The sequence below is a fragment of the Thrips palmi genome, unplaced genomic scaffold, assembly GCF_012932325.1.
Source record: "Thrips palmi isolate BJ-2018 unplaced genomic scaffold, TpBJ-2018v1 HiC_scaffold_4, whole genome shotgun sequence".
Lineage (NCBI taxonomy): Eukaryota > Metazoa > Arthropoda > Insecta > Thysanoptera > Thripidae > Thrips > Thrips palmi.
Genome location: NW_023144631.1, coordinates 6,065,627 through 6,080,415, shown reverse-complemented (window position 1 = coordinate 6,080,415; position 14,789 = coordinate 6,065,627). Strand labels below are relative to the sequence as shown.

The 14,789-nt window shown below is 67.2% G+C and overlaps 1 protein-coding gene across 2 annotated transcripts in view; it reads right to left on the bottom strand.

Moving 5' to 3' along the window:
- The window catches only part of LOC117649686 (Krueppel-like factor 8), a 39,233-nt gene that overhangs the window by 22,696 nt on the left and 1,748 nt on the right, over nt 1-14,789 (bottom strand). Inside the window, exons 2-3 of one of the 2 annotated variants that reach the window (XM_034392649.1) lie at nt 10,367-10,435; nt 1,471-1,557 (exon numbers count right to left, since the gene is read on the bottom strand). In XM_034392649.1, coding sequence (XP_034248540.1) covers nt 1,471-1,557; nt 10,367-10,378 — 99 coding nt within the window. In that variant the 5' untranslated portion in view covers nt 10,379-10,435. The remainder of the gene's footprint in view (nt 1-1,470; nt 1,558-10,366; nt 10,436-14,789) is intronic. The other variant, XM_034392650.1, reaches the window with a different exon arrangement.

Genomic DNA, 14,789 nt, shown 5'->3' with positions numbered 1-14,789 from the left:
GCGGTCCGCGCGAGAGGGGGGCTGGGAGGGGCCGAGGAGGGTCCGGGATGGCATTACCCAGGACGCCGTCCGCGCCGCAGTCCCTCTCTCGCAAAAGCAGCGCGCCGCCGACAAGGGGATTCGAACGCGCCCCGGCCGGCTGGGCTGAGGCTGATTCAGAAACGGTATGCTTCTCTCTCGCACTCGCGGGGGGCGTTCCCCAGGGGTGCGAGAGAGACAGAGTGGGCGGGCGGGGGGGGGGGGCTGGCGGAGAAAGTCCGGCAGAGGAGTCCGTCCACCTGCTGGACCGCATACGGCACCGTCACCTCGGCGCACCGCTCACCTGTACGACGGCGCACACGTGCGTGGCTGCGTGGCGCCATGGGAACGGACGCGCCACCCACACCACACACACACACACACACACACACACACACACACACACACACACACACACACACACACACACACACACGAACACACACACACTCACACGAACACACACTCAGCGCGGCGCGCGGGCGGAAGAGAGCGGAACAGAAAATTCAAAATTGCAGCCGTGTCCCCGGCGGAAGGTCGCGCGGCGCTCGGAGAACAAACTGGCAATGCATTACGGCGGCGGCGATTTGAAGCACTTCGCGCCGCGCCGAGGCCGGCCGCCACGCCGCCACGCCGTCGCACGCACACCCACGCCACTGTGAAGCCGGCCGGGCGAGTGTGAGCGGCCACCCCAAGGCACTGCAAGGCACCCACAGTGTGGGGGAAGGGTTAGCGCGGCGACGGACGGGGCGGGTGGAGGCGAGCAGGTGGCGCGGCGCGGGCCTGGACTTCCGGGCCCGGGGCAAAGTGCAGCCAAGCCCACCCCTACCCAACCACCCGACCGGTCGTTTTCGTCGCTCTGTCTCTCTCGCACTCGTGGGGCGTCGCGTGTGGGTGCGAGAGAGACGGAGCGACGAAAAACGACCCTCGGAACCAGTCTGCGGGCGCAGCGCGTGTTTGTGTTTCTGAAATTCGGCAGCACTTCGTCGTCCTCGCACCGCGCGCAAACGGCAGGCTCGACAGCACCTTGCCGTCGAGCGCGAAGCGCCAGGACTCCGCGTCGCCCCGACCGCGCCGGGCGCCGGGGCGTGGCGCGCGAGGCGCAAATGGAGTGATTTGAGTAAGTGGGGCGCCGTCGTGGCGGAGCGCGGCAGATGCACAAAGCGACACAACAACCGTCGAAAAAACAAGAAACAAATAAAATCCCATCGGCTTCCTTTGCTGCTGAGTCACCCCACGTCAAGCCCACCCCTTGCATGAGCCATGAGCCCTGCGTGTGGCGAGGTCCTAGTTGCGGCGGATTTACAGAGAGCTGACCGCGGTAAAGCATTCTCCGCCAAACAGTAAACGAATAAACCCTCTAGTGCGATAGCGCGAGGGTTCGTTACGGGCCTTAGGCAGCTGGCCACATGCAAATTAAAAACAAAAACTAACAGGTTCACTTGGACTTACCTCTCTGGTGTTCGGAGCCATGTCGGCGTAGGCGGTCCTTGGAGTGCTTCTACCGGGCCACCGCGTCGACTCTGGCTCCGGATCATCCTGGCAAACACACGGAAAGAGCATTCATCAATCTCGTCCAACAAAGTAACCCGTTGAGTTAGAGCCCATCTCGCACTATAGCGTCCTATCCTTTCTCCACGCCACCCCGCTCGCTTTGCCTAGCCTAGGCAGTGCCTAATCCACATCCCCGGCCTCTCGCGATCCACCTGGAGTGCCCGGAGTAGGCCCTGGAGCACCTGGAGTCCAGCCGGTCGTAAAGTTTACACTTTAGCGCCCCGACGAACGCCAAAGCGCGGCGCGGCGGGGCGGGGCGGGGCGGGGCGGGGCGGGCGGGGCGGGGCGGGGCGGGGCACAGAGTAGAGGGGCATGGGAACCGAACTACGGCGCAGCTTATGGTTGGCGATCCGCTGGACGGCCTCCCGCGGCGCCTGCGATAATCCGTCTGCGCGTCTGTGTGAGTGCGTCTGTGAGTGTCAGCGCGTCCGCGTGCGTCTGTGTGTGTGTGTGTGTGTGTGTGTGAGCGTGCGCGATGGCCGAATCGAGGGAGATCGCTATCGCTCCCAAGACTGTATGACCCGATGACCAACAGCGATGGCATTACATGCTTGTGTGTGTGTGTGTGTGTGTGTGTGTGTGTGAGTGTGTGTGTGCATGGGCATGTGTGGGCAGGCTTGGCGACGACGTGCACGTAGAGGAGGGCGCACGGCAGCAACTCTTTCCCCGTGTGCGTGCGTGTGTGTTTCTGGACAGGTGCGCCCCACCTGGCCCCGCCCCGCCCACCCCGGGCCGCGCCGCAGCCGCGTTCGCTAACGAACATTGTAAGCAGCGACAAGAGGCCGTGCCCGCCGCGTGCCGCAATGCAACAGCAGACTGATTCCGAGAGTCGTTTTCGTCGCCCTGTCTCCGTCGCACTCGTGTGGCGCCCCGAGTAGGTGCGAGAGAGACAGAGCGACTCTCAGCATCAGTCTGCCGCTCGCAGGCCCGCGGTCATTGCGAGGCAGAGCGCCTCCCCGCTGGTTTAGCGTTCCATCCAGTTTCGCCCGCCGAGACAAGCGCACTCACACACGCCGCCGGGGTCAGGGGTCAGGACGAAACGAGCGACGACAAAAAAGAGGGAAATACTGCCGGCCGGGGCGGCGGCGCCGCGGCGCGGAAAACGCGGTCCCGGTGCAAAGAGCGTGTTTATGAAATGGCCGTCGTCGCGGGGCTCGGCCAGCTCGGCCAGCTCGGCTTCCTGGCCAGTTTCGCCCTCTAAGTAGCAGCGTGACGCGGCGGCCAAGGCGGCCGGGCCGTGCAACAGCTGCCCGCTGTCCACCACGACCACGCCAGCACAGAGTGACCGCACTCAAAGAGGCGCCGGGGAAAGTCCGCAAGTCCGCGCACTCGCTCCACAAATTCGCGATTCGCGCCTCGCGATGGAAACGAGAAACGCGACCACCGCGGCGAGGCGCGGCGAGGCTGCACTGGCGGGGGCTTAGCCTCCACTTCCACGTTTTCGAACTCTTGCCGCCGGGCGCCGCGACCCTCGCTCGCGTCGTGACTCTGGTTAGCCCGGTGCTACGTGACACCTGCGCGGGGAGCGGGCGGGGCGGGGGGGCGGGCGGGGTGGCATCGTAAAGCGATAAATTGTGCCTGCGAGAACGTCGGGAACGTCACACGGTCGCATACTCCCCGGGACAATGATCCACACACCGTGACCAAAAGCACCCCAATTAAATGGACCTCCGCCTCCGCAAATTGGCGCCGCAGCAGACGACGGCCGCAGCTCCCATTCCATCTGGATCAATAAAACGTGTCTCGCCGATAAGCGGCCCAGCCCCCCGCCGCGCCCCGCCGCCGGGCCCGGCCACGCCCTGCCACGCCCTGCCGCACCCCAACGAACCCCGCCACGCCCCTGGACCGTGTACGGGCCCGGCGGACCGTAGGGGACGCTACAACAGGTGCATCACGGCGCGGCGAGGCATCTCCGTGGCGCCCCGCCCCGCCGCCCCCTCCGCTGCCGCCGTCCGCGCCCACCTCGGCGAGAACCTTCTCGGAAGCCGTCGGGTCGGGTCACCCGGCCCGAATAGAGCGTCGCCAAAACAGAGCCCTCGGCGCACAGTGGGCCAGAAGACCGGTGGAGCGGCCAAAATTCGAGACGCGTTTCGAGCTCCGAGCCGCTACATCGGACTCGAACCGAGCGTGAGACCCCACCAATGGATTCCTCGTTCGGAGAGCACGGTCGGTTCGAGTCCCTTTTAGTGACTCTGGAGCTCAAAACGCGTCTCGAATTTTGGCCGCTCCACCGGTCTTCTGGCCCACTGTGCGGCGTCCCGTCCACGCCATCCCCAGGGACTTGGGGGCCTCGGCGACCACCCGCGCCCCACCTCGGTCGCATCGGTCCCTTCGGTCCTGCTGCTGCGACTCCACTCGGCGGGCCACGCACTTACACGACGCCACTCTCCGGCACCTCTGCCACCGCCAACGGCCTGCCTTGAACGAACCGCCCCGAAACCCGCGAGGCAACTTTCCCCGCATTTTAAAAACAAATCAAAACACGCGAAAACGGCGCCTCTTTTCTTCGCACAGCGTCGCCGTGTTCGACACGGCGCTACACATGTCAACAACCCGCGCGCGGCGGCGTGCGACACACACACACACTCACACACACCTGCCGCTTTTGAATCTAATTTACGCGACACAAGAGTGCACTTCGCGGTCCGCCGGCGCGCACGTAGGCGACACAGGCGCGATGCAGCCAGAGGGGCGTGAGCGAGCGTCCCAGCGCCTCGGCGTCGCGGCCTGCCCGCCTGCCCGCGGCGCCGCCTCACGTGTCTTGGCCGGCCCCGCGCCCCGCCGCGCCCCGCCGCCGCGGAGGTGAGAACACGCCGCGGCGGGCATTAGGATGCGGAGCGGAAAACCTCCTGGAGCAATACACACCGCGCCAACCTGTACCGGCTCATCTGGGGCGTGCCTCGCCGCGGCGGGGCGGAGCACCGCTCCGGGCGGGGCAGGACACGAGGGCTGCGGTCCAGAAAATCATCGGCTAATCGCACGCCTCGACACGTGTTTCATCTCGCCTGTTCGCTGCCGCGCCGTGCCGCGTCTCCTCCATGGAGTGGCATAACAGCAACAACACCTGCGCCGCCGTCGTCCCCTCCCTCCCCTGCGGCTACTTGAGGTGGCCGACGGCCCCGTCGGGCTGCGGGCCCCGCCGCTGACGTGCCGAAGTCTCTCTCAAGTCGAGCACGCGCGTTCGGGTTCCAGCAGCGCCATTCCCCATTCACGGAGCCAATAAAGTGGCTGAGCGGGCCGGGTCTCCTGCGGCGCTGCCTAGTGGGTCTCGCTGCCCCTTGCTTGGGGCCGCTCTGCAGCCCCCAGACTGAAAACTGAGCCCTAAAATCCCCACGCGTTCCAAGAGCCTAAAAGTCTACTCACGGCGCGACCCGCGGCACCCGCGGCCTGGACGTTCCGACCGATGCTATCTCGGAGGCGCACGCCACGCAGCAGCACGGCCAGCACGGCCAGCACGGCGTGCGGCACGCGCATCGAACTGCCACACAAGCCTATGCCGCCGTTTCCGCGGTCCGCGGTGTCTCTTTCGTACTCCGCGGGAGAAGGGGGGGGCGACCTCTACGCTGTGACACGCCCGGCCCGGAGCCCGGCCCGCCCCTAATGGTTTCGCTCGCACACTTTGCCTGTAATTGCGCACAGTTAGGCCCCTCCCGTCCCGGCCCCGTCCCGGCCGGCCCGGCGCCCGGTCACGGAAGTACCTGGAAGCAGCGCCTGGGAGCAGTGCCAGCGGGCAGCACCCGGGCCGCCACTGCGCCGCGCGTGCGCGGTCCAGCCCAGCGACTCTGTCTGTCTCCGTCGCACTCATGCGGCTCCCCATGAGGGTGCGAGGGAGACAGAGCGGCAAACCGCTCTCCTGCGGCAGGGGGCTACCGCGGCGCGACGTCCAAATTCAACCGGACCTGCTCGCTCGTTCGTTTGAAACGGCCGCCGCGCCGCGGGGAGACGTGCCGAGTGAGCTGCTGGAGCGGCCTGCTGGAGAAGCAGTCTGCAGTAACACACGCGGCGGGGGCCGGCCGCCGGTCTGATCCAGAGGCACGCCGTCGTCGTCGTCCTGGGGGCTGAGGCTGAGGGATCCGAGGGCCAATAATCGGCCACACAGGACGCGCCCACCATTAGCGCCCCATCCATCACTGAGGCGGCGACACTGGCCGCACCGATTATGAGGCGGCCGACGCCGAGGCCGCCGCCAGCCCCAGCACCACCAGCACCGCCAGCACCGCCAGTAGCGACCATCACGGTAGTTTAGCGTCCACCGAGGCGCGGCGCGGGAGAGCCCTCCTCGCGCCACAACCGGGCTGCTGCTGCTCCGCTGCTCCCGGTCGGAGAAATAAATGACTCTTTGGGCTGCGTCTCAATCTCCACACGCTGCGCCGCGCGGACCGAAAGGGCCCCACCGCGATGACCCAAAACCGGGCGCTGCCGGCCTCGGCCGCCCAGCCCAGCCCGCCGCCGTGCCATGCGTGCGTGTCCCCAACCCAGCTGGCTGCTGCGCCGCTGCGATGCAGGCATGCAGGGGCGTGGCGGGCGTGGCGGGCGTGGCGGGCGGCCCTGCCCAGCTGGGCCCGTCTAGCGTTCAATCAGTGCTGCACCGGATATGCGGGCGGTGGCGGCGCGGGAGGGGCGGGGAGGCGCAGAGGAGGGCCCACGCGGAGCAGGGGCGTGGCAGGGCGTGGCGAGGGGCATGACGGCGACGTGACGGGGCGTGGCAGGCGTGGCGCGGCGTGGCGGCCACCGGAAGCACGCCTCCCACACCCACCGTGTGCCCCCTCCCCCCTCAAAGTGCTGTGTACCGCAGCGACGCTATTAGGCCGCGCAGAGGACCAGGCAGGCTCCAACGAGGTGCATGCGCCCGCCGAGCGCCCGCCGAGCGCGGACCGCGGCCAGGTACAGGCCGACGAGTACACTCCACCCGGAACGACCCGGACGCCACACGGCCATCAAAGCCCGACAAATATTTCATAGCCGCGCGAATCCGGCAATGCGATGATGACGACGGTGACGCGGCACTGGACAGGAAGCATCAAGCATGAGCATCGACTGCCGGCCGGCCCACAGTGGGCCAGAAGACCTCGTGGAGGCGGCCAAAGCTCTAGACGCGTTTTGAGCTCCAGAGTCGCTAAATGGCACTCGAACCGAACGTGTGACCCCACCATTGGGCAGCTCCGAACGAGGAATCCATTGGTGGGGTCACACGTTCGGTTCGAGTGCCATTTAGCGACTCTGGAGCTCAAAACGCGTCTGGAGTTTTGTCCGCCTCCACGCCCACTGTGCGGCCGGACCGGCCTCCGCGCCGACCGCGTCCTCGCCGAGCTCGGCGCGGGCAGGGCGGGCGCGGCGGGCACGGCGGCGGCCAGCGCGACACAATTTTTATTCCACGGTCCGCGTCACACCCACAAAGTGCGGCACTGTTCGCCACAGCGGCGCTCGCGTGCTCGATAAAATCGGACCGCTGCCCCCTTCCCTTCCCGCGTCACCCGCGCGGTCGCACCGGCCAGCCAGCCAGCCAGCCGGCCGCCAAATCAAATTGCCGAAGGCAGGACACACCCGATTTAAAACTGTTTTCCCTACACTCTAAATATGCGGGCCCCTGCTGTTGTTTTGGGCGTCAAATGGTGCCAACTTAAAACTTGAACCTTCAATGCACCTTTGTCGCCTACTTTCAGGTACCCCTAATAATTATTTAGCAAGAAGTGGTTTACTCCTGCTAGAAAAAAGGGAGCACAGGGCAGCGACAAAATTGGCTGTTCAGAAACTGGACGTCGTAAAATGTTTTCAGAAACTGGGCATCTTTTCAAAATTTGCGTTTCTGGTAACCTTTAGAGACTGGGCTGCCAAGGTGACCATTTTATGGGTGGCCAAGGCGCGCCAAGGCGCCATTTGACGCCCTCAAAACTGGAGTAGGCTTCAGAGACGAACAGTTTCAGGGCTATATTTCGAGTGTAGCGGCGTGCAGGTTGCAGGTGGTGCAGGCCCCGCGCACGTACACTGTACCGCACCGCACCGCGCACCGAGAAGACGAACCCGTTCCTCGCTTCTCCAGGGGTCTCGCCACTCGTCGCGAAACTTGCGCGGCTCCTTTTACTATCGACGTCCCGGCGGCGCGCCGCCCTGCCGGTGTAGGTACACTGCCGTTGCGTCCCGGAGGAGGAGAAGTAGGGGCCCACTTGGCACTTCCTTATTCCCGGCCGGGCGGGGGCGGGGACGGGCATTCGCTTCCGAAGAATCGTTTCGACGCTCTGTCTCTCCATCGCTCCAGACAGCACAGTGGGCCAGAAGACCGGTGGAGGCGGTCAAAACTCTAGACTCTAGAGTCACTTAACAGGATTCGAATCGAACGTGTGACCCCACCATTGGATTCCTCGTTCGGAGAGCAATCCATTTGGTGGGGTCACACGTTCGATTCGAGTCCCATTCAGCGACGCTGGAGCTCAAAACGCGTCTAGGGTTTTGGCCGCCTCCACCGGGCTTCTGGCCCACTGTGGACAGGGCGTTGAAACGATCCTCTGGCATGAGGCGGCTTCCGGCGGCTTCCGTCCGCGGCGCGGATACCGCCGCGGTGCCCGTGGAATGCGGGCCTCCGCCGCGGCCTGGCTGGGCCTGCTGGCTGGGCCTGCTGGCCCCACACACGGGTTGTCACCCCGCTGGGGATCGATGCCGCGGAGGGGCTGGGCTGCGCTGGGCTGGCTGGGGCGGTCGACGGTGTGCTCGGGGCTCAATAACCCCCACCTGACGCAACGCGGGGCCGCCGGGCCGCCTTCACACTCGCGGCACTCGCGGCCCGCTGGAGACAAAATGACTGGAACGGCGGCCAGCACGGCCTGGACGGCGACGCCACCCCCAAGACCCCGGCCGCGCCCGGAGCGCGCTCGGCGGCCAAGCGACGCCACACCCCGCCGCCGTTGGTCATCGTCGCGCGGACGAAAACGCGTCCTCGTCGCCGTCCTGGCGCGGTGCGGGGCCGTCCGTCCGTCCAGCCCAGTCGGTAATTGAGGGTTGTCGTGACCCGTCAGCCTGCCTCCACTTCACCCTCCAGGACGGCGGCGGTGGCGGCAGCCGCGGCAGCGGTGGCGGCTCTCGTTAAAAATCGATACGGCATAACATGCAATCACGTCATAACGGCCTGCAGGCTGATTCCGAACATTTGCCTTCGTCGCCGGGGTCTCTCTCGCACTCGCGGGGCGCCGCGTGGGGTGCGACGGAGACGGAGCGACGGCGAGGCGCTGTCCGGACTGAGCCCGGCGGCCCCCCGCGCACTGCCGCCGCAGCGCGGCCCACCCGCCAAAAGCGCCGCCACGCCGCTGCGTTATTCGAGTGCGGAAACCGAGTCCAACGCTTACGAGGAATTAGGCGACACGCCACCACAGTGTGGGGCCACGCCACGCCTCGAGGTCTTAATTCCGGAACGCACGCGGACGCGGCGCGGCGGGGGCGGCGGTGGGCCGCGTTTGGCCCGGCCAGCCCGGCCGCGTGTGCAAAACAGTCACGCCCGGCCGGCGAGGCGGCGAGGGCAAGCCGGCAAGCCCTTGGGGTGCGGCTGCTGTCATGTTTCGCGAACCGTTACGGCGGCGCGCAGTAAATTCATCACACCTCCCGCGGCCAAGCCGCCGCCACGGCCTACGGTCACTAATTAAAAACTTGTACGCCCTGTCCACGGACCGCGACGCACCGCGACGCGGCGACTCGAACCCCATCCCCCGCCGTGAGCCCCCCGACGACGACCGGCCGTAACCACTGCGGCCACGCCACGCCCCTGGCCGGAGCCCCCGGGCGAGCCCCGCCGTGGCGCGCCGTGGCGCTAGTCGCAGTGTACGTCTTTCGACCTCTTATCCTTCAACGACTATGATAATTTGGCGAGCCGGCTGCACGCGGCGAGGCGGGCGTCGTCGGCGCAGCGGCCTTCCGTGACTGCCTCGCCGGACTGGAGTCCGGACTGCCCCGGTGGGTTGGAGTGGCCGGCGTGGCTGCGGGGAAGCACCCGACGCGCTGCCCAGTGCCCTTTCGGCCCGCGGCCCTTTCCCGCACGCCAGCGACGCCAGCCGACTACCGGCGGATGCGGAAACGACGACGCGGGCCTCGTGGACTCTCGGCGACGGGGCGTGCGAAAACCGAGACGCAGGGCCGCGGGGCAAGGTAACACCCGCTCCCAGCTTCCAGCCGCACCGTGCGCCGCCGTCACCGCGACCCGCCGCGCCTCGCCTACTTTCCCGGGTCACGCAGGTCGCCGGTCGCCGCCGTGGAATTGATACGTCCACACCGCGCCTCGCCTCGCCGCGCCGCCCCACTGCAAGATGCAAGCGGTAGTTTAGCGCCGCGGCTTGGCTGCCGCGCCACCGCGCCTGCAGCCGCAGATGGAGCGGAGCGGCGCGGCGCTGCGGTGGGCTTGGCTCGGCTTGGCCGCCTTGTTGCGCCGATATGCATTACGACGGCGAGGTTGGTGGCATCGGCTGCGCGGCGCGGCCACCGCCGAGGACGTGATCTCGTCTGCTCACCGTTCGCCCCGTCCCGTCCCGCCTAGGCCTCGAGCAGGTGAGAAAAGCCACGGCGAGGACGGCGGCGGGGACGCTGAGGGTGGCCGGGGTGACCGCGGCAGGCGCGTTCGCGGCCGTGAGGCACGTTTCCATCAGGCTGCGTCCCTGCGAGCCCTGCCAGCCCGGCCCTGGTGAGAACCCCGGCACCCTCCACACCGCCTCAGACCGAGCCTCAGACGCCACCCCGTTCCGCACTCGGAGGCTCGGACCCAGGGCTCCTCGCTTCGCCGGTGTCGCCGGGGCGTCGCTGGCTTCGTGACACTCACCATGGAAACCATGAACCTGGAGTGGCGGATCAGCGCTCGGGGGAGAAGATCCGCGGCCGTAGCCAGCACCTGCGCGAAACAGGACCAGAGAGGACCGGGGGTCAGGACCAGAGAGTACACAAAGGCAATGGCGCCCACAATGGAAAATAACATGAAAAAATCTAAAAATAATAACAACAAAAAAAGGTTGCCATTCACAAAAGAGGCGGAGGCGTGGAGATCCCACGCCCGCGATACACAACGCCCCCTCGCGTGACCTTGGCAGTGCCATGACAGTGCCAGGGAATCCCCTCGGCGTGGCACACGGCGTGGCGGCCGCGGAGCCGCGGACGAGTCGTCCGGGACGAGTTGACGAGTGCGCGTCAAGCACTCGCGGCACTCCATTACGGCGGCGCCAGCCATCTCTCTCTCTCACTCTCTCACGCGGCACGCCCCATGAGTGCGAGAGAGACAGAGTGAAGCGCCGTCCGGAATCAGCCGCCAGCGCGCCAGCCCAATCTGCGGTCATCATTAGGCGCCACTGTGCCGCCGTCCTGCTCACTGTACCACCTGCTGCACGACGGGCGGGGCGGGGCGCGAAGTGGCGGGGCGCGAAGTGGCAAAAAAGTCGAAAGACAATCCTGGCAGCCTGAGCTCTCGGCCAATTAAAGCGCGCCGATGGAGCGAAGCGCGATAAGGGAGGTGTAACCCGTTCGGCTTCGGGAGCATCACGACCACGAGGGAGTGACGGTGACGGACAGCTTTGGCATTCATGAGGCGGCGCGCGGCGCGGCAAGCACCTGTACACCGCGGGGACGAGTCGGGCAGGGCCAAGGCGGGGCGGCGCGGAGCTGGTAACGCATTCGGCTCAGGTAGGCCGCCGGCCACGTTGATATCGTTTAGGGTCCTCAAGGACGGCGACGGCGGCAAGGACACGCGCCGCGCGCGGCCTACGCGGAGTGCACTGCTCAATACGTAATGGGCGGCGCCTTGCAGTGTGTCGTGTCGTGTCGCCGACGCCGTCCCTCGTCCGAATCGATGCCCATCGCTCGGCTCGGCCAGGCTCGGCCAGGCTCGGGCGCGCATGCATGAGCTTGTTGCGGCGATCAACAGGGCCGCCTCCGCCGCCACCGCGACCACCACGTCGAAGCGCGTCCGAGCGCGCGCTCCAGATGACACCCGCGGGAAAGCGGATGCGGCTTCGACCGGCGGTGCGAATTCGAAATGAGGTCCGTTTCCGGAGCGGGGGCGAGGACGGTGTGAGCGCGACGCGGCCGGCGGGCGGGGCCAGCTCGGTGTGAGCGCGGCGCACGCGGGGCGCACGTGAGCTGCAGTCGTGTCATTAGCGTGTGATAGCGCATCGCGCCGCCATAGGCTTGCCATAGGCGTGCCATGGGCTTGCCATAGGCAGCCGTGGCGTCGCAGTGGGTCAGGGCCGCCGGCCGCGCGCCGCCGCGCTGCCACCGCGGAGAGGGTACGCCGGGCCGTCGGCAGGCCGTCCACCGGGCCGCCGAGGTGCCATCGAGTGCCATCACACTCCGATGTGGCGGCCACCGGCCCGGCAGACGCCCGTAAAACAATAAAAAAGGACAAGAAAAAAGGAAGAAATCAAAAAATGAAAACGACCTGCGGCGACTGACTCGCGCGCGTGGCAGGCTTGGAAATGGGGCTTCCGCGGGTGTGGAGACACGACGTCGTCGGGCACCTCATCGCGGCCGCGACGACATCGTCTTCGGCGGGATGCCCGCGCCGTAAAACAAGACTCGGCGCGCCGAGTGGATGCACCGCAGTGGCCGCCGCGCTGCCCCGCTGCTCCGCTGGAGGCTCCAGTCCGGCGGACAGTCCAGGGCCGAGGCGGACGACGCGGACGAGCCGGGGGACAGGGCGGGGACAGGTCGGGAGCAGGACGACGACGAGTCCAAGGCCGAGGTTGGGAGGCGCCCGTCGTCTAGGTCCCAGGCACGGCGCGGCGTACGTTTGTGTGATGTGATGACATCCCGACCTCGGCGCGGCTCGGCGCGGCTCGGCTCAGCGTGTCTCGCGAGCTAAGGTAAGAGTCCAGCGACATCGCGGAGGTCAGCCGAGGGAAGGTCCCTCCTGGCGGGGCGGGGCGGGCGGAGCGGGGACGCGCTCTGTGTGCGAGCGCCGCGCGGACTTTCGAAACGCACGCGGCTCTGTTAGGGCAGCGCTACGCCCCGCCACGGCCCCGCCCCGCCCTGCCCCGCCCCGCCCCGCCCCGCCCCGCCCCGCCCCGCCCGCCCGCCACGCCGCGGCCTCAGCGCCGCGATTCTTCTTCGGACAGCTCGTCCCTTTTACCAAACGCCAATGACAAAGGACATCCTTGGCCGGCCGCACGCCCTTCTCGCAGGCGAAGCGGCGACTGACTGACTGACTGACTGATTGACTGGCTGGCTGGCTGGCTGGCGAGAGGACTGACGGAGTGACTGGCCGACTAGTTGACTGGCTGACTGACTGACTTTGTCGACCTTTCCCACGAAATGGATGAACCAGTGTACGGCCGCGCGTCCAACCATCGAACCACGTACACTCACACGCACACGCAGGTTGGGGTTTCCTGCTTCCCCTCCCCTTGTTCCGGCCATGCACACCGCGTGTGCGTGTGTGGCGTATGGCGTGTGTGTCTGTGTGTGTGTGAGTGTGTGTGGCGGTATCCGGGGCAACAATTGAATGGCCAGGGGGCCGAGGCGAGGTACAGAGATTGCGGGAACTGATAACCTGACCTCGGTCAGCGCGAGGGTTTAAAATCGGTGATGATTCCCAATGAGCGTGTCACTTTCGGAATTGTGGCACCAGCAGCGCCCCGCCCCGCCGCATTGGTCCTATCTTCTCGCTCGTGTGTTCGTTGGTTCGTTCCGGGCCGCAACACGTGTTTGCGTGGCGCGGTGTGTGTCATGTTCGATAATGACATCCTGCCCCTCCCCCTCCCCCGTCCAGGCCCACCCCGTGCAACGGCACGCCGGGCACGCCGTCGTATCGGACTAACGGAAACCGACGACGCCACCCCTTCGCTCGGCGTTCTTCGTTTTCGGCCTTTTCGGCCCGTCCCGCAGCATTTGTCAGACTCCCCGCGCAGTTCGGCGGGCGGAGCGGCGTGCTGGCGTGCTGGCTCACTTGGAGAGCGTAATCCTCTTGGCTGTGTGCAGTCGGAACGACGCGGCGCGGGGCACACGCCGCCACGCCGCCAACGGGGACACGTGTGGCGTGATAACGCCTCGCCCCGCCCCACAACGCCCCGCCACGCCCCGCCACGCCACGCCCCGCCGCGCCCCACACACTCGCGACAGACCCGTCAATCCGGGCGGAGCCCCGCTCTGGACACACTGCAGAGCGATTCCGAGCAGCCCCTTTGGGCGCTCTTCTCTCTCGCACGCACGCCCCGCGAGTTGAGGTGCGAGTGAGACAGAGCGCCGAAGCACACTGGACACACGTGACAAAGCAATTACCCCGGCGTGCGTGCACCGCGACTGCCGCGACGCGCCGCCCCCGCGGCCGCGTCCCCGTGTCCCCTCTGTGCGCACATCGCTCCCGATCGAAGTTACACGGCACGCCGAGGCCCTCCGGGCCGCCGCCCTGGGCGCTAGGCCGGCTAGGCCGCCCTGGGCCCCAGGTATGCCCCCGGCACGCCGGCCGCGGCTGCTACTCCACGAATATCGCATCGCCTTCGTGACCGTCCTCGCATCGAACGGGCCGCGAGCCGCGCCGCCGACCCGCGCACGCCATCGACACGCCCCCCGGCCGGGCCGCGCCGCCACGGGGCCGCCAGCCACGGATACGCCCCCGGGACTACCAGTGTCCGTCGGCCTGCCTGTCACTACGCCCCACCACGCCCCGCCCCGCCCCGCCACGCCCCGCCACGCCACGCCCCGCCACGCCTTGCATGCGCGTTATCGCCAGCCAACGCCCCGCTCGGCTCTCGCCAGTCACCAAAATGAAACGTCCCTCGGTGGCCCGTGTCTTCGGCAGCCCGGAAAAATGTATGGCGGTCGCGGAGGAGCGAGGTTCACGAACTTGATCTTGAATGAAGGTCTGCGGCGGCGACGCGGCGACAGAGTCCCGCTTGACAGCGTCGGCCCTCGTCGCGGTGCCTTGCGCGGTGCCGCGGACAAGACAAAAGCGGTGTGGTGTCCTCAGAGACCGCCAGGGACTCACGGCCGGCGGCACGGACTCGACGAGCACGCACCGCGCGCCGCGCCGAAAAACACGACCGGGGAAATGAAGTAGTTGGCGGTACGCGCGCGCGTGCGGCGGGTCACGTCCTGGAAGAGGAGGAGCAGGAAGGCGGCGGGGAAGTGGCAAATTGCTCGGAGGATGCGCGGGGCGGGGCGCCGCGTCCTTGGTTCAAGGTGCGCCGGCTGCGAGGCAGTGCTTGCTGTGCCGTGTGCTGTGTTCACCCCGGCCTGCAGCAGCCTGCAGCCTGGTGCAG